This window comes from Echinops telfairi, unplaced genomic scaffold, assembly GCF_000313985.2.
Source record: "Echinops telfairi isolate 266 unplaced genomic scaffold, ASM31398v2 ScPeMD7_3533;HRSCAF=4204_0, whole genome shotgun sequence".
Taxonomy (NCBI): domain Eukaryota; kingdom Metazoa; phylum Chordata; class Mammalia; order Afrosoricida; family Tenrecidae; genus Echinops; species Echinops telfairi.
In genome coordinates this window covers 22,441,391-22,468,025 of record NW_022107431.1, presented here as the reverse complement: position 1 = coordinate 22,468,025, position 26,635 = coordinate 22,441,391, and the positions used below count along the sequence as shown (strand labels likewise).

The following is a 26,635-nucleotide window of genomic DNA, read 5'->3' as shown; positions in this document are numbered from 1 at the left end:
CAAATGTGCCTGAGCTAAGCCATGGTCTTGGAAATAGCCTCATACGCATATGAAAATTGGATGTTGAATAAAGAAGACCTAAGAAGAATTGCTGCATTTGAAATGTGATACTGAAGAATATTAGAAGTGCCATGGAAAGCTAAAAGGACAAGCCAATCTCTCTTAGAAGAAGTACGACCAGAGAGCTCCTTGTAGGCAAGGATGACAAGACTTCTCACAATTTTTGGACAGTTCCCGGAGGACAGCATGCGTGATGACGCAGATGAGCAGTCAAAAAGAGGAAGACCCCTGAGGAGTTGGATTGACACGGTGGCTGCAAAAATGGGCTTAGGACCAACTGCAAGGGTGGGGATGGGTACAGAACAATTATGAGGGTGGTGAAAGTGTTTCAGTCTGTTGGGCATAAGGTCTCTAGGCGTCAGAACAGATTCAGTGGCATTTTAACAACAGGGTTCTTGGATTAAAGGACAATTTCCAGTGGCCTTCGTCTGCAGGCTGTCTGCAGAACTTCAGTTTAGCTTCCCTAATAGGTAGAGCTCATAGTAGCATAAAGGTTTCTTTCCTTTTTCCAGAGGATTAGGAGGGATGAAGACAGACTTGTGGAGTTTAAAATTTAAACAAATGTTTCTATAAAATACTGGGTTGACAAAATGAAATATTCCACCTGGAAATTCAATATCTAAAATTATTTTATCAAGTGTGGGTATTAGGACTTTTAAAAAGAGGAATGCTCCAACATGGACCGAGAATAAACACTTCAGGATTTAAGCGAATAGATATCCATAAACTATGTTACAGTGGCTGTAGTTACCAAATCAAACCCAAACTCATCTGCAACGAGTCAATGCTGACTCATGGTGCCCCCTGTGTTTCTGAAACTGTAACTGTTTATAGGAGTAGAAATCTCTATACCTTTCTCCCCAAAGTGGCTGGTGGTTTCGAACTGCCAACCATACAGATCACCGCCCAACCTATAACCACTACTCCACTAGAGCTCCTACGGTTAGGTGCTGTTTGATCGGTTCTGACTCATAGTACCCTATGTCTAACAGAACAAAATCCTGCCTAGTCTTGAGCCATTCTTTCCGTGACTGCTATATTTGAGCTCGTTGTTGCTGCTACTGTGTCAATGCACCGCTTTGGAGATCTCTTTCTCTTTGCTTACCTCCACTTCACCATATGGGATGTCCGTCTGTGGGGAGTGGTCTCTCCAGTTAACAGATCTCAAGTACCTGATATGTCGTTTCACCATCCTCCCTTCTAAGGAGCATACCGGCTAGATTTCTTCAAAGACAGATTTGTTTATACTTCTAGCAATCTGTGGTATACTTTGTATTCCTTGCCAACACCATAATTCAAAGACATCAATTTTGCTTTGGCCTTACTAATTTATTCTCTAACTTTTGCATGCATAGGAGATGATCAGAAATAACCATAGAGCGTGGCAGTTGGATAAAACCCACTTTAAGAGTTGTATAAAATTCCTTTTTAGATGCTCAAGGGTCCTGTCCCAATGTTGTTTTCCACACCTCATCTTTCCAATTCTTTCAGATGAATTCATTACAGATGATGTAGCAAATGGCTAGGTCCTCTGCTCTCCTTAAACAAGAAGGAAAGAAACCAATTGTGAGGGTCGCACAGGTTTAGCCAGTGTTTGTTCTGTGGTACGCAGGGTTTCAGAACTTCATGGCACCTAAAGAGAATGTCGTAAAATTGTGACCTCATCAGGGTTTTGTTTTGTGACAACTTTGTGTCAAGCAGAGTAAGCTGTTTCAGGAAGATTTTTTTTTTAATCACTGTTCATTGGAAATCTTTTTTTGTATTACCAGATAGCCATTCTGGTTTTGCTGGACATCACCCTTTGGAATCTAACAACATGATCATCCTGATGTTTTGTCTGTTTTTAATCTTATTTTAGAACTTTTTGGCCAAATTTTACATATATATGTATATATATATGTATATATATAATATGAATAGTTGAATTTCTTCATGAATTTTCTATTATTATTATTCTTTTAAATGAAACCATTATATAAAGACTTCAATCAGGGCAGTCTGTTTAGTATAATGGTCTTTTAAATATGTATTATATTTATAAAGTATTTTATTGTATCTATAATTTCTGTAGTACTTCTCTTATTTGGGATACCAATCTTTATGAAATCAACTTTTAGGTAACAACAAGACATGGAGTAATTCATATTATTGTTTATTTATAAATAGTATCTAGGGACATCTAAAACACAATTTCCCTGTAGCAATAAATAAATAAGTTATTCTGAAACCATTCCACTTTTTTCTTTATGTAGATATTTATGTATTTTAGCAATTTGATATGCCAAAAAGAGGGTAATAATTCAATAATTAGAGAAAATTAGATTGTGGTAAAATGTTGAGTTTTACAAAACTTACTGGATTCCTTATTGCATCTGAAGGTTAGCAGATTCCTTTTTAATTTTTATTTTAAGACTCAGAGCAAGACAATATTGAGCCAGGAGTAATTCTAATCTGGACATATATACTTCTTGGATGTCATAAGCCCAAATATGAGATATTTTCTTCATTAACTGTTATAGAGTTGTTGGGTCATGATAAACTTTACATCAGTCTATAGGAATATGAAAAAGAAAACAGCAATGATTCATGATAAGTTAACTACAGTTTAGAAAACAGAGTGTTTCTTGTTAGTGATAGGGACTTGTTGTACATGGTAACAGTTTAAAGACTTAGTATAAGATCTGAAGTTGTTTTGATTAACTTAACTTCTGCTTGTAGTTTCCTTTAAGCAAGGAAGAAATGGAGGAGTTGACTTTAATGGGGGAAATCAGCTATTTATTACTCTGTATCCAAAACTTCAGAAGCTTAAAACAACATACATTTGTGAACTCGCAATTTCTGTGAGTCAGGAATTTGGGTCCAATTTATTTCACTTTATTGTTTTTCACAAGGCTGCAATTGAAGTGACTAATCTAAAGGCTTGATTAGGAAATGAAGTCCACTTCATATGATTGTTTGGATGAGATAGTTCGTCAAGGTTCTTAAGTAAATATTTCATATGTTTGCTGGATGTTGGGTGAGACTTTTGCTTTTTGTTTGGGGTTGTTTTTCACCTTGTGGACATTGCCAGCATGACATCTTGCTTCATCAGATTCAGCAAGAGAAGGTCTGCTAGCAGGATGGAAGTCACAATCTTGCATAATCTAATCATGGAAGTGGCAGCCCATCCATGTTGCTACATTGCATTGAAAAGAAGCAAGGTACAGATTTTGCTCATACTTAAGGGAGTGAGTTAGTGGGAGATTAGATAAAAATGTGAATGCTAGGAGGTTTCAATCACTTGGGGATCATCTCAGAAGCTGTCTACCACAATGAGGAAGGATTCTTTCATTTGTGCCATGTTGTTGAGTGAGTTCACTTAGAGCATGGTGTAATGTTTTCATATCATGTATCATCTAGCTAGAGATACACAAGGATTTGTGATATTCTTTGTGTTGGTCCTGACTCGGTCCTGGGCCCAACCTCACAATTGTTTCCTTTGAGCTCACTGCTGCCACCACTGTGTCAATGCATCTTGTCCAGGGTCTTCTTTTTCGCAGCCCCACTACTTTACTAACCACAATGTCCTTTTCTGGAAACATGCTCAAAGTATGTGAAATGAAGTCATGACATTCTTGCTTAAGGAACATTTTGACTTTATTTCTTTGAAGACTGTGTTGTGTATGGTTTTGGCAGTCCAGGGTCCTTTCAATACTCATTGCCACATCATAATTCAAATATATGTATTCTTTTGGGAAAACCTATGTACATGTGACGATCTTTATGTTCTGTACTCCAATTAATATTCTTATCTAGATGGAATCTTTTGTCTGTAAAGATTCTGGGACGAGGGATGTTTAAGAAAATGATTTAAAAAAAAAAGAAAGAAAATGATTTCATGAAATGTATATATTATAGGTATCCCAATTTCTAGAGTAGCTATAATTTGATCATGTGTAGGAACTGAAGGACATTTTTTTCTAGAAATAGGTTTTCATATTGAAATTTTAGGTGTTGTCACAATAAAATAAGAAAACAAGTAATCTAATAATCTAAAGTAATCTAATAACAGTCTCAATCTGTCACTGATCAACTGAGATACAAGACTTAGAAATTTCTACTATTTGAGTGCGTTTCCTTAAACCAAGATATCTGATATCCTAATAGTATCCATAAATACATCCATATCAAAATGCAGCTACAATATTTCCTTTGGCAGCTTAGAGGAAGTTAAATGGAATGTTGAGTGCCATGGAGTTAAATTACTGTAGAGATTTTGTATAATTGCTCTATACATTTGAAAATGTGGTGCATTATTTGCTTAAATTACGTTTCCATCCATAGTAGTTACAGGTTCTATTATCTTTCGCCTCAGACATTACAGCAAACAGAAACCTTTCCGTTATTTTTCTGTTGTTGTTGTTTCTACCGTTGGTTTCCATCTAGCTGGTTCCCACTCATAGCTAGCCTGCATACAACCGAATGAAACCGCAACGCTCCCCCATCCTGTGCCATCCTTCCTTACACGCCTTGCGATGTGTGCGCCCATTATTGCAGCCACCCGGGGAGTCCATCTCATCGAGAGCCTTCCTCTCTTGCTGACTTTTGACTTTACCAAGCATGATGGCTGTCTCTAGGGGCTGGTCTCTCCTGGTAACATGTCTAAAGTACCGAAGAAGCAGCTCCCCCATTCTTGCTACTCAGTTGTTTTACCTAAAAAGCTTTGCATTCATTTATAGTTAACCTACTCTTTAAGGCTAGTTAGAATTTTTAAGATACATATTGGTTATTGTATATTTTTTGGAATTGGAATTTTTGGAATTGGAAATGGTATATTTTTTATTATTTTTTATTTACTAATTCAGGTGTGAACCATTTATGGCAAAAGTGAATTTGGTACTTTCGTGCCAGTTGTTGATTCTTCTCCCCCAATATTTGTAAGTTTCCTTAAGTCATCCTTATAACTTTATTTAGTTTACAACTTTGAATCTTCATTCATTGTTCCTTAAAAGAAAAACTCAAATTTCCTTATGTGGTGCTTTTTCGAATTTATGCTTCCAATTTTACGTAGCTAGGTTATTTAAATCTTCTCTTTTTGACTCCACTGACTACTCCAAAACATCTTCCTCCAGGAGAGGCTACTGATTAATTGAATTAATTAGTACAAATCATCTGTAATACAAAACAATAAGCATCTAATGAGAGTCCTGAATTCTGTAGCAAATATTTTGCCTACATCCCTGAAGTTTGGGGAAAGTCATCAGTTATTTTTCTCACCTTCATGCTCGACTAGGGTTTTCATTTTGTTTTTGAAAATCTGACTGTGTTCCAGTAATTCTGCAATATCATCTTTTCTCAGGAACATTCTGGATTGAGGGGAATTCATTTAGAAATTCAGGAAGAAAGAGATAAATGCAAAGACGGTAGTCTTTATAAGTCTACAAAGGCCCAAGGAAAGACTATGTTGGAACTTGAAATACAGTCTGCAGTTTCATTATGACAGCTGGAGAAATTGCCTCTTGGCTAGTTTGTGTTTGTCTCCTAATTTTTCAAGAGTGCCTCTTAAATATTTAATTATTTTAAATTATTGAATTGACTCTGTCAGTAATCTCACTGGCATAGTAGTTATTATTATTTATATACATGGTACATTAACATACATAAACATGTCTATATACTAATACATATATGTTTTATATTTGTGTACATATCTACATACACACATATTTTTAAGAATGGGCAAAATAACAATGGTCTTTACAAGGAATATGTCAACCTAAATAAATGATACGTTGAACTAAGTAAATGATAAGATAAAATCTAAGATGACATACTAGAATTTTTCAAGAACAATGACCTTTTCATTGCCAAATAACTTTTTTAAACAATACAAATGGCAACTGTACACAGGGCCCTTTCCAAATTGAATACCCAGAAATCAAATGGACTACCTTCATGGACAGAAAGAATGGAGAAGCTCAATATCATCAGCCAATGGAAGGCCCAAGACTGACCACAGAGCAGAATACCATTTCTCATATTAGATTCACATTAGAGCTGAAGTAAATGCACACCAGGCCACAGACTCAAACAAAGTCTGATCTTGATTGTACCCCACCTGAATTAAGGGACTATCTCAAGAATACTTTTGACTCATTGAACAGGCTTGACTAACGACCAGATGAGTTGGGGGCAACATCAAGAACACCATGCATAAAGAATACAAAAAGCCCTTGAAAGTTCAGAAATAAAAAGCCAAAATGGAAGTCGGAGTAGACTTTGAAACTTGGTTTTTAACAGAGAGTAGCCAAAGCATATGAGAGAAACGACGCAGTTCTCAAATGCAGATTTCACAGGGCAGCAAAAACAAAATAAAAGTATTATAATAGGATGTGAAAACAGTTGGACTTAGAAAACCAAAATGGAAGTACATGCCTGGTGATTTTTTAAGCTGAAAGAGCTGAAGAAAATATTCAAGCTTTAAATTAAAGAATACACTGCTAACGAAAAGGTTTGTCGTGTGACGTCACCATCCACTCCGTGGGAGAGAGATGTAACAGTCCGCTTTCATACAGATTCCAACCTTGGGGACTCTGGGGGTGATTCTATTTAGTCCTATAGGGTTGCTTTGAGGATCAATGAGATGACGTCGGGTTTTTATGAACAAAATATTGAAAGTTGCATGAAGCATCCAAAGGAGATAGAAGGAATACACAGATCATTGCAACAAAAACTAATTGGTTGACATTCAACCATTTCAAGAAGTGGCATATTATATCAAAAATCAATCATATGGAAGGAAGAAAACCAACCTACACTGAAGATATTGGTGGGGAAAAAGGGCTTCAGGAATTGATGAAATACCAATTGATACTTTTCATCAAGTCACTGCAGTGCTGAAAATGTTCAGTTATCTGTGCCAAGAAATTTGGAAGACAGATACCTGCCCAACCAACTGGAAGATATCTGGATGTATGCCCTCTCCATAAAAAGGTAATCTAACAGAATTCAGAAATTATTGTACAATATTATGAAAATCGCATGCAAGTGAAATGTTGCCACAAATAAGTAAAATTTGATTGCAACAGTACATTGACAGAAAAGGGACAGAAATTCATGTCATTTTCAAAAGAGGAGGTGAAAGAAGGAATATAATTGTGAATGTCATTGGATCTTGATTAAAAGCCATGAATATCAGACTGATGTTTATCTGTGTTTTATTGATTATACAAAGGCATCTGACAGTATGGATCGCAATAAATTATGGATAACATTGTGAAGAATTATAATTCTAGAACACTGCATTGTGTTCCTGAGAAACCTGTGCATATATCAAAATGTATTCATTAAAACAGAACAAGAGGATGGTGGATGTTTTAAAATCAACAATGGGTGTGCACATCAGTTTTTTTAAATGATTTTTAAAAAAATCACTTTATTGGAGGCTCGTACAACTCTTATCACAATCCATATATCCATCCATTGTGTCAAGCACATTTATACATTTGTTGCCATCATCATTTTCAAAACATTTTGTTTCTCCTTGAGCCCTTGATATCAGCTTCTCATTTTTTCCCTCCCTCATGAACTCTTGATAATTTATAATTTATTATTTTCTCATGTCTTACACTGGCCAATGTCTCCCTTTACCCACTTTTCTGTTGTCCATCTCCCTGGGAGGGGGGTTATAGGCAGATCATTTAATCTGTACATTGAGCAAATAATCTAAGAAACCGGGCTGTATAAAGAGGAATTTAGTGATAAGATTGGAAAAAGATCCATTTACAACCAGCGATAAGCAGATAACACAACCTTGCTTACTGAAAATGAAAAGAACTTGAATCACTAAATAATGCAGATAAAAGACTATATTTTTCAGAATGGTTTACAACTCGACATAAAGACAGAAAACATCCTCATATATGGTTCCATAACCAATATAATGGGGGGAGGAGAAGAGAAGGTAGAAGCTTCAAAGGATTGCATTTCATTTAGATCCAGTCAATGGCAATGAAAGCTGAGGTCGAGAAACCAAAGGACATTAGGCAAATCTGGCACAAAAGTGTTAAAAATAAAGCTATTTTTAAGAACTAAGGTGCGCCTGACAAACCATAATATTTTCAATTACTTCGTGTACACACAATAGCTGGACATTGAATAAAGGAACCCATTTGAAAAATCCTGCCATAATGATTATTTCAACACCCTATCTGGTGTTTTTGAGGTTGTAAATGTTTACAGGAGTAGACAGTTTTTTATTTCTCCTTCAGAGAAGCTGGTGTGTCTTAACTGCTGATCTTGCAGTTACCCGTCAGACCCTTACTAGACAGTGCTAGGATTTATGCCTTTGAATTAGGGTGTTGGAGAAGAATATCAAATATACCATGAGTGCCACAAACTTGTCTTAGAGAAAATACAGCCAGAATGCTATTGAGAAGTAAGGATTTAGAGATGTTGTTCCATGTACTTTGGACTTGCTGTCACACGGGACTTGTCCCCGGAGATGGACAGCATGCTTGATGGAGGGTCATTTGAAGAGAGGAAAACCCTCAATGACATTTATTGACACAGTGGCTACAACTGAGGACTCAAACAAAGCAATAATTGCGAGAATGATGCAGGAAGGAGGAGTATATATTAAAAATATATACTTTATATGCATATACATAAATTATATTGCCATTTCTCTAGGAAAAATAAAAAGTGTAATTCTGTGTAGAAAAAGTTCTTATAGGAAGACTTAGGGATGCAGACAAAGGCATGACACACATAAAAGATACCACTGAGATCATATAAGAGTGTATGTCTATGAATGGTGTCTTAAGCTCCTGGGGCAATCATTGTATATGGGGACATTACATGATCACTAATCAGTAATCCTTTGCAAATTGACAAATCAGGAAGTACCTCAGTAAGCTATTCCTAAGGACATGAGGCCATGTTTGATCTACGGCTTTTCTTCAATTGATTATCATTCTAGCAGTCTTCGACTATTACCACCCATAACATCCTTGGGTTAGAGCAGTGGTTCTCAACCTTCCTAATGCTGCGGCCCTTTAATACAGTTCCTCATGTGGTGGTGACCCCCAAACCATAAAATTACTTCCGTTGTTACTTCATAAGTGTCATTTGGCTACTGTTATGAATCGGATGACCTCTGTGAAAGGGTTGTTTGACCCCCAAAGGGGCCGCAACCCACAGGTTAAGAATCGCTGGATTAGCGATTGATAGAACCTTTTCTTTCAGAGGAGCCCTGGTTGCTTCGCGGTCACATGTTGGGCTGCTAATTACAAAGTCAGCAGTTCAAAACCACCAGCTGCTCCTCTGAAGAAAGACGTGACTTTCTACTCCTGTTAAGAGTTACAGTCTCAGAAACTCACAGGAGCAATTCTATCCTGCCCTAGAGGATCCTAGTGACATCCACCGGATGACAGTGGTGTTCAGGTTGTTTGTTTCTTTTGCTCCCATCGGACATCTCTGAACCACTCCCTTATACATTCAACAGAACATTTAAAATATAAAACAAAAGAATGCATGAAATGACTTTGTATAAACAATAGCAAAAGCAAAATTCAATAGAGAAGTAAGCCATTAATGGGAAAATGTTTATAAAATGGAAGGTCTCTAAAGCAAATAATGCACTGGTGTTATGAAAAGACCTAGATCTGATTACTAACTGGTACTTTTCAAAACCCAAACTACTGAAAACAAAGAGAGCATCCTAATTACCTTAGACAATGACTTCCGTGAATTCAAACCCTAACACAGCTAAAGAAGTTCCGCAACAAAAGCTCAGTAAAACCAGTCAGGTCTCGGGATGTGATTGAGACTGATTGTCATGGTAGCCCATTAGAGGGACAGAATTTGGCTACAGGGAGCCCAGTGAGTAAAACATTGAAGAATCTTCTGAAATGATACCAATGAGACCCTCAAAATAATCTTGGACTGATCTCTAGAAATGTGAACAGATGGCCCTTTTAAATATACAAAATTATCAAACAAGCTGAATGTGTTGCTTGCTACAGAAGTGGAGCGAGGTGATTGTCAAGCACTGCTTTCTGAGCAGGGATCACACATGAGATTGTTTTGAACGTCTTTGAAATCCCTAGAATTCAGGGATTGATTTGTGTCCAGATGCTCAGACGTTTGGCATATATTTATTGAAGTGGGTCTGTCTGTGGTTGGCTGATTACTGGTATAAAGAACTGACACGGGTTAGCCAGAGTATGTTCACTGAGGTGAGTTGTAGTTGATTTACTGAACCAGCTTAAGACTAGTTCTCAAAGTTCCTGGCCACCACAAATAAAGAACAATGGGAATTTTTGTAAATGTGTAGAAATATGCTTAGTTTCTAAATTTGGGAAATATTAGCCCATATCAAGCATAAAATCCTATGAAAGGTTGTCTCTATGGACTGATACATTTTCTCTTACTCAGAAATAAAATCAAACTCCGTACATTGAGAACCTTTAGAGTGAAAAGAGAAGGCACACATTGGGGAACATGGCTCTGTCTCATTTTACAAGAGATGGATGAATGGGCAATTTCATTTTTCTTCGGTGAATATGTTAGAGATTGGTAACTCAAGGATGCTCCGGCACTTGATACAATTAATGTATGAAAAATGTATGGGATTCAAGGTGAGTACTATCGAAGAGTCCTTGCCGCATAGTGGATATGTGGCTAACTCCAAGGCTAGCCAGCTCCGCAGGAGTTAGAGTCTCAGAAACGTACATCGGCAGTTCGAATCTGTCCTACTATGGAGTTAGGAGTCAGAATGGACTCAAAGGCAGTGTGTTTGTTTTTTGTTCATCTAGAGTTCCCAGTTCCATGCTATGCAGGGGAGTACATACTCTTCTAACGAACTCAAGTTAAATGTGTGACTACAACACTCAGCTTATCTGTGGAATGGGACTCACCCCTGGATAATTGCTACTTAAAAATTAAAATGTCCTTAGTTTCTTTTGCATTAACTGATTGTGTTACACTTATACCCTCTAACCTTTACTGGAGACACAAGTGAACTTTCTTTTGTGTGTGTGTCTGAAAATGTAGAAGCACATTTAATCTACACACACACACACACACACACACTACTCAGTACTGGAGGGCCTCTGTTTTCTATTCCTGGGAAAGATGTTAAGATAGCTATGCCAGGCACTTGTCAGCATTGTTGTGCCAGTGGTGGGGAAGTCTTGGATTCTGTCTAAAGCTGATTTTCTGATCACAGGTTGTGAATCCATTCCGGTCCGCTACCTCGAGTGGAGCAACATAGAGTCCGTCATCGCCATCGCCTTCTCTTGCCTGGGCATCCTCGTGACCTTGTTTGTCACCCTCATCTTCGTGCTCTACCGAGACACCCCGGTGGTCAAGTCCTCCAGTCGGGAGCTCTGCTACATCATCCTAGCTGGCATCTTCCTTGGCTACGTGTGCCCTTTCACGCTCATCGCCAAACCCACCACCATGTCCTGCTACCTCCAGCGCCTCCTGGTCGGCCTATCCTCTGCCATGTGCTACTCTGCTTTAGTGACCAAAACCAATCGCATCGCGCGCATTCTTGCGGGCAGCAAGAAGAAGATCTGCACCCGGAAGCCCAGGTTCATGAGTGCCTGGGCCCAGGTGATCATTGCCTCGATTCTGATCAGTGTGCAGCTCACGTTGGTGGTCACCCTCATTATCATGGAGCCCCCCATGCCCATTCTGTCCTACCCAAGCATCAAGGAAGTCTACCTTATCTGCAATACCAGCAACCTGGGTGTGGTGGCCCCTGTGGGCTACAATGGACTCCTCATCATGAGCTGTACCTACTATGCCTTCAAGACTCGCAACGTGCCCGCCAACTTCAACGAGGCCAAATATATCGCCTTCACCATGTATACCACTTGCATTATCTGGCTGGCTTTTGTGCCCATTTACTTTGGGAGCAACTACAAGATCATTACCACCTGCTTCGCAGTGAGCCTCAGTGTAACGGTGGCCCTGGGGTGCATGTTCACTCCCAAGATGTACATCATCATTGCTAAGCCCGAGAGAAATGTTCGCAGTGCCTTCACCACCTCTGACGTAGTCCGCATGCATGTTGGCGATGGCAAGCTGCCCTGTCGCTCCAACACCTTCCTCAATATCTTCCGGAGAAAGAAGCCGGGGGCCGGCAATGCCAAGTGAGTTACCTGACCCTGTTTCATTCTCCTCTCTCTGTTTTCTTCTATTTGTGTATGTCATGTCCTTCTATTCTTCTATCTTTTTTTTGGGGGGTGGGGGGGTTACTTTCTTTCTTAGTCTTTTATCCTTTTTCTCAATCTCATCTTCTGCTGCCAGAGGAAAACAGCACTAACGGTCCACCTTTTTTTCATGCCTTTCAAAGAGCGATGGTATGAAGCATCCATCAGCTGAACACACACGAACATCACTCTTTCCTGGAAGCTACGGCTTCATTTCTGTGAGGAATTTTTCTTTTCACATGGGTCCACCCTGCCCTGAGCATCTCCTGGGTCTGAGGCAAAGATAAAAACACTAATTTCTAATTTCTCGAGGAGACCCTGGGTGACAGTCGTGCCAGATGTGTTGGGACCGCTCTTAACCACACCATTACAAATGCGGGGTGGAGAGGGTGGGAGGGAAGCACCTAGGGAGATCACTGCTTTGACATCTGACTGAAACAGAACACCAAGCGTGCCTCAAAAGAAAGTCCCTTTTGTAACTGTCAATCACTCCACAGGGCTACCCCAGAATGGGGTTACTTCTACTGTCTTCTCAAGGGCAATGGTTTCCAAGGCAAAATCATCAAGAGAAATAAGGAACCAGATACAGGTGATAAGCCCTCCAACTTCAAGATTTAGTGAGAACTCCGAAACCCAGATTATTCCCATTCTGGTCAGTCTTCTAGACAGTTGGTGTAAGAAACACTTTCCTTTCATCTCCCTGACTCTGTTTTCCGAAGAAGCATATGTTAAAACTTGCACGTGTCATCTCCTTCTGAAAGCCCTGAAAACAGATTTCATTTGCATGTACAATCTGGAAAATGACACCGATGTATAAAGTTCTAAGGGGAACTGAATAATTTATAAATTCAGCAACCTTCCCCACTAGCAGCAGTTAAGTCCACTTTTTGAAACAACCTCTTTAAGAGTGAAGGGTTTTAACAGGAATAATCATGACATACACATTATTGTCAACTTCTGCATTCCTAAACAAGTCAGCTGATCAGCAAACTAAGATACTGGTGTTGCTTTTCTAATTTTGCAGATGAGCAAACCAATCACTGTGGAGTTGTGTGATTTAAAAGTGCAATGAGAAGTCATTCTTTAACTGTATCTCAACCAGTACAGAATTTCTTCTCTCCTGTTAAAAATCTACATGCCTTGAAATCCTGGCCTTCATGTTTTCCTTGCTGAGCAGAAACACGGGCACCTGTTATAGAATCCATATAGTTGAGTGAAATCCATGAACTGACTATTGTTTCAAATAAAGACAACCTCAATTCAATCACTGACACCTACTTTTTGACGTAGCAAATTCAAATTCTTTTAAAAATGCTGAATGTGATGTTTACTGACAGTTAAGTGTTTATCCTTCACCATCTATTTTCATGCTAGCCTAAGTGTCTCAATGGCAATCTCCTGGGAGGGAGTGGTTTTTGGTTTTTTTTAATCGTTTTATTAGGGTCTCATACAACTTTTATCACAATCCACACATACATCAATTGTGTAAAGCACATTTCCCTCATCATTCTCAAAACATTTGCCCTCCACTTAAGCCCCCCCGCATCAGGTGCTCATTTTTCCCCTCCCTCCCCACTCCCCCCTTCCTCATGAGCCCTTGATAATTTATAAATTATCATTTTGTCATATCTTGCCCTGTCCGACGTCTCCCTTCACCCACTTTTCTGTTGTCCATCCCCCAGGGAGGAGGTCACATGTAGATCCTTGTAATCAGTTCCCCCTTTCCAACCCACCCTTCCTCTACCCTCCCGGTATCGCCACTCACACCACTGGTCCTAGTGGTTATCAAGAAACATGAAAGCAAGACAAGAATGCAATGAAATGAGGGGAAAAACTAGACCACGGAGCTCAGATTGGCAACCTAACAAGTTTCATTAAGAGAAAGGAAATGGAGTGAACAGATGGGAGAAGAGGCCCTAAAAGGCAAAAGTTCCTAGGAATTAAGAGGTTTATGTGAGCACGTGACCTCTAGTTTCATGACTGCGCCACCATCCACCATGGCTCAGCTCCCTCATACTAAATTTCTACCCGCCTGATGGTTCCTCAGTAACTTTCATATGGCTGTGGGGGTCTGGCTTCTTTCCAAAAGCTTTTATTCCAACCATGTAATGAAGCAAAAAGGACCCAGAGGATCAAGAAATCATGTGCTGGTGCTAAGGAATCTGTATTTATTTTAAGAACACTCCCTAGTAATTCCATGTGCCTTGTGTAGACAGACGTGGACCCTTGCCCCAGGGCATCATGACTACTGGGTAATATGTAGATTTTGTGCTGGCTAAGATGGGACTCTCTGATACGATTTTCACAGTGCTTTACACTCATTACTTTCCCATGCTTGAAACTGCTCTCCTCACCCTCTGAGAACAGTTCCTGTCCTATAATCAATTGAGGTCCCAGTGGAACCATGGCAAATGCTCTCACATGCTAATGGGAAGGTCAGTCCTTTGAGCCCTCTCACTGCACCACAGGAGAGAGGTGTGGTAGTTGGGTTTCCATAAAGATTACAGCCTTGGACACCCCATAAGGCAGTTCAACTATGTCCCCTAGGGTTGCAATGTATGGGAATCAATCTGATGGCAAGGGTTTGCTTTTGACTGGTTGTAATGAAGCTAGAGATTACCCATCATTTCATTTAGGAACCTGCTTCTGAGAAAAAAAGTTGCAGCATAATCTAAATGACCTGCTAGGTTGTTAAATATGTGCTATGTTTATTAGTAAATTGCTTAACTATTGGCTGTAAGTCACCAGGCAACATTTTATTGTTCTGGTAAGAAAGATATCATTTAAAAAATTGTAACCTGCAGCTCTCTTAGTACAATTTGTAGATTCCCTATGGTGCCCACACAGCTGAGCTGACCCACACAGGTTATTTGGAGCTAAACGTCTAAGGAAAACAATAACACAGCTATTCATTTTACCTATTAATCCTATTGTTATTTTTCTTGCAACTCTCTAGGATGCATGGCTAGAGACAATAATTTTAAAATATACCCCCCCAAATCTCATAGTCTATGTTTTTACCTATTTTTTAAATGACTGTGGTCCTAGTTCCACGCCAAATTACAAAAATCACAAACAATCTAATATTTTCTACAGCAACAAAAAAATCTAGCAGAGTTTTGTCAACTGAAGCAAAGAGCTGAAAACCCTGGAGAACACATCCCCCAATGGGCTTATTGGCACTCAGGGTGTGTAATGCCTACGTTCATGGCTCACGGAGGGTGTTCGGCAGCCTGCATATGTAACTATAAACACGGACCAGCTGCTGGAATGAAGAGCTTCCAATGGATCTCCCTGTTTGAATATTATTCCGAGGAGTGGCAAGCCCAGCGACGTCCTGTAACAGGCTGTTTCTGAAGCTGAAAGGGAAGGAAGGTGTTGCCAATCTGTTTTTGCAAAGTTTAATTCCAATTTTTTTTTAAGGTTCCAATTTAAGATCTGGCAAAACCATCAATTTGGGCACGTGCATTCCATTTCTGGAACGTAATTTAGGAGAGGTTGGATCAATGAATTGGATATTTTGGTATATGAGTTATTTATAGTCTGAAGTCGTATAGGTATAAACCTACTCGGGAAAATCAAGTCACTTCTGATTTCCTTAGCTGTGAATGTACTTGAATGACGACTTATTTAGGCCCTAACTTAATATAAAAACAACGACAAACCTATCTTTTTAGCCAATAGAATAAATGGAAACCTTCGGAAATTCATAATGAAGGAAATTATTTAGATCCAAACTACTAATTTCTTCCTCTGAAAAAAAATGAGTTAACATTACACAGCGGAATAAAGCATTGTGTAAATGGAATACTTAAAAGTTTTATCAATAGCTAAATACAAAATCAACATTGTCGTTAACTTTTTGGATACATAACATCAATGAGTACAAAAAAAACTGACACAGAAAACTGAAATGTGAGAAACATACTCTATGATATTTTGCATGCATAAATGCATATACAATGACAACAAATACAACCACACAAAGAAGCATTGGCTGACACAGGGAAATCCTTTTAATACAATTGCCCCCAAGTAAGTAAAATATTATGATGCTCGAGATTATTTCTTAAGCATTTGGGTACATTTCTTTTTGAGTGCAAGAATAATAAGTATAAAGAGGTACTCTCAAAGTTCACTGCTAGAAACAAGTTTTTTTGTTAGTCAGCAAAGGTGGAAAGCATGCAACATTGGTCACGGAGTCCTGCAGAAGCACTTTACTGTAGCTTCTCCTTTGATTAAGAATGAGAATATGATAATGAGCCAACAGACACCCCAGGCCAATAGGGGTAACATCCTCTGTTTATCAGGAAGCAGACATCCACTCTGCTAGCTTGTAAATGAGAAAGCCTGTCATTTTGAAACTATATTCTTCCTGATTATACAATCTATGGGTTTAAAACTGTTGCGATTCTTCACATGCATTCATAGTTAATGATGAAGATGTTAGTGAAGTATGTGTAGTGGCAGTTTACTGCTTGTTAGGAACACTTTTTGAGGACTGATTGCTCATTACCATACGAGGCTAATCCAAGAGAATGAGAGGAAAGGGAGGAGGGGGGATGGGGAAACCAGGGAGGAAGCTGTTTTAAGAAGATAGAACTTGGGGTCCTTGAGAAGCCTGGTGACTCTGTGGTGAAAGCTTGGGAGCTGTCAGTACTATGATGTGGTAGATGTTTTATTAAGGTGAAGTCAGAAGTTTGACCTTGAAGAAACCAATGGTTGAGACAGTATGAGATGGGCAGGGAGGAGGAGGATATAGAGAGGTATGATAGAGAGGTTGAGATAATATAATTTCTGAGTAAAGCGCCATCAGAGATGAAACTATTTTACATATAAAAGAGAGAGCATAATTTTTTTAAAATCATTGTATTGGGGGCTTATACAACTCTTATCACAATCCATACATACATCAATTGTGTAAAGCACATTTGTACATTCATTGCCCTCATCTTTCTCAAAATATTTGCTCTCCACGTAAGCCCCTAGCATCAGGTCCTCATTTTTCCTCCTCCCTCCCTGCTCCCCCCTCCCTCATGAACCCTTGATAATTTATAAATTATTATTTTGTCATATCTTGCACTGTCCAATGTCTCCCTTCACCCACTTTTCTGTCCCCCAGGGAGGAGGTTATATGTAGATCCCTGTCATCGGTTCCCCCTTTCTCCCTCCCTCCACCCTCCCATTATCGCCAGAGGGAGCATCAGTTATGCCGCGCAGCCGGATGCAGAATCCAGCGACTGTCACAGACCCATCGGACAACAGCTGACAACCAGAGCCAAGGTGTCCCAACCAGGAGCATATCATGTGTCTGACACTGGTGCTCTTTTACTGATGTGAACAGTCATAATCTCAGAAACGCACAGATCAGTTCTATCTTGTCCTATAGGGTTGTTATGAGTTGACATCCACTTGCAGTCAGTGGGTTTGAGTAGGAGTATTTGCTTGAAATAATGCAAACTTAAATATAAAAGTGGGAACCTATAGGAAGTTTCATTGAAGCCTAAGCATACAACCCTTACTACCGATTTTATTAGGCTTTATGACTTAGATACATTGTTGCTGCTGTTGTTTATTTGAAAAAGCAAATGAGGGAAAGTCTGAAAATTTTAAAGTGATTTTTTTAAATTCCTGTTGGATCTGGAGGATTGTCAATCTATGAGTTGGGGTCCTTTGTGGAAGGCCTTAAACATTCTGGTCAGATTCCGTTGGCAGCGCAGAAGAAGCAGGCACTGTTGTTCCTCTGTTACTAGAAGGGACTAGACATCCTTGGATCCCTGATGGCTGACCATAGTACCTGAGATCCTTTTATTTCAAATAAAGCGTTTTTTGGCCCTGGAAAAAGAAAATTAAAAGGTTTTGAAAGATACAAAATCCTTTTTCAATTATACAACGGACATTATGGATTATGTGGAACAAAAATGAGTAAGCTATTGAATCGTGTACAGAGGAGTTTGCCACCATGAGAGATCTCCCTGCAGAGGCCACTCAGAAGTATAGGCAAGAGGTGAATGGACCCAAGGAGAGTAGGGATGGGCTCAATGTGGGCCCCGATCAGGTGCAGCCAATTTGCTGTCCGCCTTGTTTCTATTCCTTTTGATTTATCTTGGACACAAGAAGCGCATTCTGCCCGAACCCACAGCTGTCGATTTGATTCTGACTCAGAGAACCCTACAGGACAGGGGATAACTGCTCCCTAGGGCTTCTGAGATGTATGTCTTCACAGCAGTAGGCATCCTCATCTTTCTTCCTAGGAGCTGCTGGTGGGTTCAAACCACTGACTTCAGGTTTTCACATCAGCATTCAATGCAACTGCTCTACCTGGGCTCCTTGCAAATAAGAAGTCGACACTTCTTCCTTTGTGAACTGTTCTGGAATCCGGAAGAACAAAGTTCATGCTGTCAGTCGACTCTGCTTCCTGACACCTCGCCTCTTCTAGCTTCAGGTGGTTGCCTGCCATCAATCGTGGGCTTGCTGGGTTTGTAGAAGCAACGCCTGCCTCTCTTCTTCCTCATTGCGCGGCCTTCTCCTTAGGTGACTGTGTGCCTACAGACATCAGTTTCCATATGGCCGTCTTCAAGAGATGCCAGCCATTGGTTATTTAGGGAATCACACTATTCCATTACAACATTGTCTTCATTAATTATATCTGCAAGGAACTAATTTCTGAATAAGGGCATGTTCTGAGTTTCTAGTGGACCTTTAAAAAAAGTAAAACTTGATTTTTTTAGAGTGGTTTTAAATTTGGGCCGAGCATGGAATCCCTTGGATGTTCTGTATGATAAATGGTGGACACATACATGCATTCATACAACTCACAGGACTGTGTAACTCAGAGTGAACCCTAATGTCAACTATGGACTTCAGTTTATTAATAATGTATCAAAATTGGTTGATCAATGGTAGCAAATGGACCACAGGAATGTCAGATCTTAATAACAGGAGCAAATATGCAGGTTGGGGAGGTGGAGTCTGGGGGGAAAGTCAGTACCTTGCTGCTCAGTTTTCCTGTAAACCTAATATTGCCTTCAAAAAAGAGATGGCTACTTTTAATAGTTAAGCCTTACATTTTCAAATTCTAAAATGAGACCATATGACACAGAAAAATATTTTTTTTTCATAGAAGTCACCTATATTTCTTTCAAATTCAAATAAATATATATGACTGTCTTATAATCAAGTCTTCAAATTCAATATTTTATCATCATACCAGCATGGAAATAACAGGTAGTGTATAAACTGAACTCAGAAATATTGATCTATAAATATCCATGATGGTTCTTGACACCATTGTATGAATGAAGAAATCAAAACTCAGAGCACTCACAGTCCTCTGTAATGAATCCGGAGAGGGGGCACAATCATTGTTTTCTGGTGAAATTGTTTATTTGTTTGGGGTGGTTTTTTTCATTCTACAGCTGGCTATAGGAGCAAGTCTGCTACCTCAATAATATACTCATTTATTCCTTCAATAGAGATGAATAAGACATGGAGTTTGTCCTCAAAGAGATCATAGTTTGTTGCCATTACAAACCATTTCAATAAACTGGATGAGCAAATTCATAAGATTGGTTAAGCAATTCAATAGCTAACCAAAAGACAGGTTAGCAGCCACTCCTGAGGACAAATATGTGGCGGGCTGTTAACGTAAGTTATACAGTCTTTGAAACCCATGGGGCACTTCTACTTTGTCCTAGAGTCACTATGCGTTACAGTCAACTAGAGAGCAACGGGCTAGCTTTCAGTTTGAAACAGGAAACTTTATTAACGTGAAAGGAGATGTTTAAAGTCAGATTTTTTTAGTGTAGATATGCCTTTTAATAGCTCTGGATCTTAAGATTGATTGAACAAGGCAGAAGTCAGCCACGTCTTACTCTCCATCCCTTTGAACCCTAATCTGTCCAACTGTTCCTCCCATGACACCATACTTCCTCCATCTTCTACTGTTCGATTAGGTTCTGTAATTCATTTCCGTGGCCACACAGACTCACAAATGATGCTCTCCATTATGGAGTTTATTTGGGAAGCTAATAGGTTACAATTCAGATAAGAGATGCTCAGGATACAGATGTTCAGTCAGGACAATTTCTTCTCTGCTGGGCCCACAGACAGACCTCTCTGGCCCTCAGTCTCTTGGCCTACCCTCTGCCCTGCTCAGGAAGTGTTACAAAGCATATTTAGTGCTGCCAATAAATGCCCAAAGGGCAGGCCATGACGCTGTAAGCCTCAACATGAAGACACTTATTTCCAGCTATAAGGGTCAGCAAAACTCAAATCCCCCAAATAAGTGCCCAGAAACACCTGACTCTACAAACCAGCCTCCTGACCAAAAGCACACAGTGGGCTGGGAAGTCCACTGCTCGGTCTCCTGCTCTGGCTCCTGCTTCTGTTGTTGTTCTGCCAACTCCTCTGGTACCACATCTCTCTCTCAGATCAAGGAGATTCAATGTACAGGGATCGCAGCGTCCAAAGTACAAACCCCACTTCTGCTCTTGTCTTGCTAATGGCAAGATACATCCTTCCTGCTTCTGAGAGGACTCATCCCAGAAACATAGCACTCACAATTAAGTCTGTTAACTATCACTCACAACTGAATCATATAATCCAATCAGTATATTTCCCTATCTTCTTCCCCAGACCCATTAGGAGAATGAAAGTTATTTGGTTGGAGTAAATAAGGCTATGGTTCTAAATAAAAAACAAGCAAGCAAATAAGCAAAATCCCCCACCAAACTTACTGCCATCGATTCCATGTTAATTCATAGCAATCCTATAGGACAAGGTAGAACTAACCTTATGGGCTTGAGACTAGCTTTTTGTGGGCGCAGAAAGCCTGGTCTTCCTCTTACAGAGCATGTAATGGTGGTTCCTAACGTCAGACCTTGCAGTTAGTGGCCCAATGCATAACCTCGATGCCCCCAGGGCTCCTGCAAGGCTATTGTTACAAAGGTCACATTAAATAATTCACTGCATTGCACTTTTCTAACTCGTTTCATATTCCATTTTAATGCTTTAATTTATCTCCTTGGGTTGCCTTTTGAAAATTTCTGTTCAGCTCTCTTACTTCATCATGTCTTCCATTCCCTTTAACTATTCTTATGTGCAAGAACAGTTTCAGAGTCTCTTCTGACATGTTTGTCAGAAGACCAAAGAAAATATTTTGGTCTTTTCAATGATGTTTTCCTTTTTCATATTATATTCTTGATGCTCTCTCGCAACTCATGATCAACATGTCAAATCCATTCCTGAAATGGTTTCTAAATTCAGATGGATATGCTCAAGATCATATCTTGGCTCTCATAGACTTGCTTAATTTCCTCAGCTTCAATCTGAACTTGCATGGTAACAATTGATGGTATGAGCCACCAACCCCATCTGACATTCTTTTGGCTGTTGACAATGAATTGCTCTATCATCTCTACCTACAGATGCAGTCAATCGATTCTTGTTTGTTTCAGCTGGTGAGACCCACATTTAAGGTTACCATTTATGTTATTAAAAATGATATTTGCAATGGAGAAGTCATTGGTTTTGAAACATTTTAACACGTAATCTCCAGTATGTTTCTATCACCAAGGCTATATTTTCCAACTACCAATCCTTCCTCTTTGTTTTCAACTTTCACATTCCAATCACCAGTGATTATTCATGTATCTTGGTTGAATATGTGATCAATTTCAGGCTATGTTGGTAAATTCTTTAATTACTTCATCATCGACTTTAGTGGCTAGTATGTTAAGTTGAATAATAATTGTACTGTCTTCCTTATGTAACTCCATTCCTCTTTAATTTGTCATTAGCATTATAGTAGATGGTATGATTGTCCGATTCAAAATGGTCAATACCAGCCTATTCCATCTTACCCATGCTTAAGATATTCATCTTTATGTGCTCCATTTTGGTTTTGATGATTTATAAATATTCTAGATTTGCATACTCTATAGTCCACATACCAATTATTAATGTATGTTTGCCACTATTTCATCTCACTGTGTTTTCCTATCAGCAAATGATATCCCGAAAGCTTACTGCCATCATGTTATTAAAGTTGACTCTACTTCGAGAAAGCAGCCCTTCTCCAGCTACATTTTGAGTGAGTGCCTTCCAACCACAGGGGCTCATCTCATGGCACTACATGGAACTTTTCCAGACTGCTACGTAGGAGGTTTACAGCAAGTCATTACTCACAGGTAGACTACCTATATCTTCTTCCTCATCTGAGTTTAGTCCAGAAGCTCTATTGAAACTTGTTCACCATGGGTGACCCTGCTGGTATTTTAAATACCATTGGCATAGCTTTGAGCATCACGGCAACATGCAAGGCTCCACAGTATGACAAACTGACAGGACAGGTAGGGTTATTTAAACGAAACCCACTGCCATTTGAGTAAATGCTGACTCATAATGTCCCTCGACAGAGCTTCTAAGATTGTAAAATGCGAGGGGAGCAGATCGCCTCACTTTCTCCAGGAAATGGTTGATATATTTGAACAGTCAACCGATGGTTAGCAGTCAGATGCTTACCCAACAGTGCCACTAGGAAGATCCCACAGGGAAAGTTGTGTTAAAAGTATAGCACAGTGTATGGTACATAATACAGTTTCAAAAATTGTTAGCTAGTGACATGACAATGGTAAAGGTCTGGGAAGATTGTAGAAATCCAAACACATGCATAAACATATACATTTTAGCCTTCTAGTAAAGATACTTCTAAAGACTGAGCTATGAATTATCATTATTATGTGTGTGTAGGTAATGCATACTACATAGTGCATCTGTCCTGTATAACTTGCTGTATTCATGCATGGGGAAGCTGAGTATCTGTTGAAAGTGGATATTCGGTGGGAGATGAGCCTGGGGAAGGACACCCTGTTTGACATGGTTTGGCAACCTTTCCCAGGCCTGGCCATGGCTCAGGGAAGATGAGGTCATTCACATTCCATCTGTTAGGCTTAGTGTCCAGTGTGAAGTGCTATCCTCTCAACAGGGAAGCAATCCATGTGAACAATATGCTTGTCAAGCTTACCAAGAGCTAACATTTTGATACTTTGCACAATTAAGAAAATAAGGGGAACGTACTTGAGGGTTGGGAAGCTTTAGGGTATGGGTACAACTCCTATAGTGCCATTAACTAGAACTCTTTGGCTTCAGATTCTAGAGACCAACCTATGTTACCCTAAGCAAAAATAGGTATTTAATTTAAAGAATATGAGAAATCATGGCCCATCTCTTAATTTAACAAGGTTAGGAAAGCTTTAGGTGCCTGCATGGACTGAGTTCATGCATCGAAAGGTGCTAGACTTCTATCCTATTCACTCTCTCCTCTTACATATGCCATATTCAGAGTCCTTCTAAAGGCAATCACTCCATGAACAAGATTTAGATTTTGTGAAATTGCAGCTACTCAAAGAGGTGAATTCAATTCCCTCTCAAATTCATTGCCAATGAGTTAATGCTGACTCATAGTGACCCCACCCTCCCACCACCTGCCCGAGTGGGTTTTTGAGACTGTAACTGTTTATGGGAGTAGAAAAACCCTGTCTTTCTCTTGTGGAGCTGCTGGTAATTTCAAACTGGTGCCCATGTGGCTCACAGCCCAACAAATAATCTCTATGCCATCAGGGCTCCTTTGACACAAGCATATAACAGAAAGAAAACGCTCAGCTTGCCTCGCCTCAGAGGTTTATCTCAGGTCTAGTGAGTGACAGACAAAGGGTGGAATCCCATAATATAATACTCTTCCCCAGGCCCACTATTCCTGTCCACTATGGATGCGATAGTGAAACAATTACTAGAGGATATGGTTGTGAAATAAGCAAACCCCTATAAGTGCTTACCACAGAAGGTAGTCTTACTTTCATCCCAACTCCAGTCCTTTGGTCCTTGGCAATTGTGTCACTTCTTAGTACTGCTTAGTTATATTTACAAAGATTTCCCATAAAACTCACAGGTGGCTAGTCAATTTTCTATGTAAAAGACTCATTAAAATGAAAACAAAAACCTCACTGACACTGAGGTGATACGAACTCATAGCAGCCCGACACGACAGCTGAACTGCCTCAGTGGATTTCAGAGATTGTAAATCTTTATGGGAACAGAAAGCCTCATCTTTCTCCCCCAGAGCAACTGGTGGTTTCAAACCACTGACCTTCCAGTTAACAGGACGGCGCATAATCCATTATGCCACTAGGGCTCTGTGCAAAGGATATCTCACTAAGTGTGTCCGTGAAGGAAGAAACAACCCCATAACCTCAACAATAGCACGTTTTATGAAGGTCAGTGACAGGGAGTCAACTCCTTAAAAATTAGAATTTGTTTTCACTCCGTCTATACAGATTTCTGTCTATAAAATACTTCTTCATTATCTCAAGAAGAAGAAAAACAGCAGGAGATGGTGTTGTGCTTGTTTGTTTGCTTGTTTACTTTGTTAAGGAAAACAAATCATCAAAAGTACATTATCTTCTGAATTAATTGAAACACATCATAAGTTACCAACTAACAATAAAAATCTTACTTATTAACATAGGCTAATTGAATGGGGGGGGGAAGAAAATCATCAAATATTCAATCAGGGTAACAAAAAATGTGTATATAACTCAATTTTATTTCAAGAGAATAAGTAAAACCTCCTATAATTGAAGACAACTTAATAATACCCTCTGTGCAGATTAACTTCAAGATATATGAGGAGTCTCCTGCTAACAGAATTAGGCCATGTCCCTAGGTGGTGCTGCTTAAGACACTGAAGAGCAACTGCTCAGAGGAAATCAATAACGCTAAGAAATAATTTCTGTTCCTTGATTCTGTAGTTACAAAAATGTATACCTGGTTACTTTGCTTCTGGTAATGCATCCAGATACAATGAGAATTAGTCGTGTCTTCTACTGGATCAAACATCGCGTTGCTCGTGTAATTTGGTTTAGAGGGCTAGGGATCAGGGATAGGAAGATCTGCATAATCAAAACGCAGTAGAAAGAAAATGAAGACAATGGAGCAGTGTGAGGAGGGAGAAGGGTTGGCTGCACACCCGCCAGTCAGTGACCTCAGCAATGGGTATCAAGTCGGCGTCTTACTGCAAGTGACATACTTTTAAGTAAGGTGTCCTTATTTTTTTTTAAATGTGAAGGGCCTACTTTATTTAAAATGGTAGACTATTTACTAGTTTAAAAATAGGTACTGTGTTGACCTCACAGAACTCAGGGTGCACTTCAAGAACCTCCATAAGGTACTGTTGTTGTCAAGTGCCACTGGGTCGGTTCCTACTCACAAACCTGCCCTATTCTAGGCATCCTTACAGCTATTGGGATGTTTGATCCCATGCTGTAGCCACTGTGTTAATCTAGCTTGTTAAAGGTCTTCTTCTTTTTGGTAGACCCTCTACTGAGCATGATGCCCTTTTGTAGAGTCTGGGCCCTCCTGATAACATGTCCAGCAAGGTACTGAACCACCAAAATGTGGTGTCCTATGAGAAAGGGCATGGTCAATGTTGAGAAGGCATGTAACCAACTAAAAGCCAAACTCACTGCTGTCAAGCCTTTCTGACAACTAGCACTCCTATCCAACAGAGGCGAACTGCCCCTTTGAGTTTCTGAGGTTGTAAATCTTTATGGGAACAGGAAGCCTCATCTTTCTCCTTCACCATGTCAAGTGGTTTATAATTTAGAACTTAGACTCAAGGTTTTAAACAGAGCTATGAATGATGGTTCACACTAGCTAGACCAAGGAAGAGGTTAGTAGGGAAGAGTGGGTTAAGATGTGTGTATGGGTGAGTGACAGTTCAGAGAGAATATTCCAGACAGAGTGGTCACTACGTGAAAATATGTGGAGGTGAAGAAACTCTAGCATATTAAGAAAATGAAAAATAACTTTCAGTAGGGCTGGCAACCATTTAGCTTAGCTCCAAACATGTAAAGCAAAAGTTATTCCAGGGCTCATCCCAGCACAAAATTATTTCTGCTCTGGATTATTTATAATGGTGTTGAGGCCTGGAGCAGGCCTTTTTAAGATGGGGAAGCAAGCAGTGATGGTTCATTTGCACAAATGATTTCCAGTCACTTAATATGTATACCAAAGATTGTGCCCCTGCCTTTGCGGAAATTAAACTCTAACCAGGAGACCAGATATTAAATGAGAAATCAAAAATGCAGTGAAAATTTCCAAGGAGAAGTACCAGGTGATGAGGGAGTGTTGTTAGAGGGATCTAACCAGATGGAAGAGGTAGAAATTGTTTCCAGCAAGCAGTGACAAGATTTAATCCATGACCTTGAGGAGGAAAAGGTGTTATCTGTGAACTGCCAGAAGAACAAACAAATCTGGCTTGGAAGAAGTTCCACTAGAGTGCTTAGGAGGGTAGTGAGACAGTCTCATGTACTTTT

General features: G+C 39.6%; 1 protein-coding gene across 3 annotated transcripts in view; it reads left to right on the top strand.

The window, feature by feature from the left end:
* The window catches only part of GRM1 (glutamate metabotropic receptor 1), a 469,370-nt gene that overhangs the window by 404,203 nt on the left and 38,532 nt on the right, over positions 1-26,635 (top strand). For all 3 annotated transcript variants that reach the window (XM_004701959.2, XM_004701961.2, XM_045294665.1), the window contains exon 8: positions 11,270-12,200. In XM_004701959.2, coding sequence (XP_004702016.1) covers positions 11,270-12,200 — 931 coding nt within the window. The remainder of the gene's footprint in view (positions 1-11,269; positions 12,201-26,635) is intronic.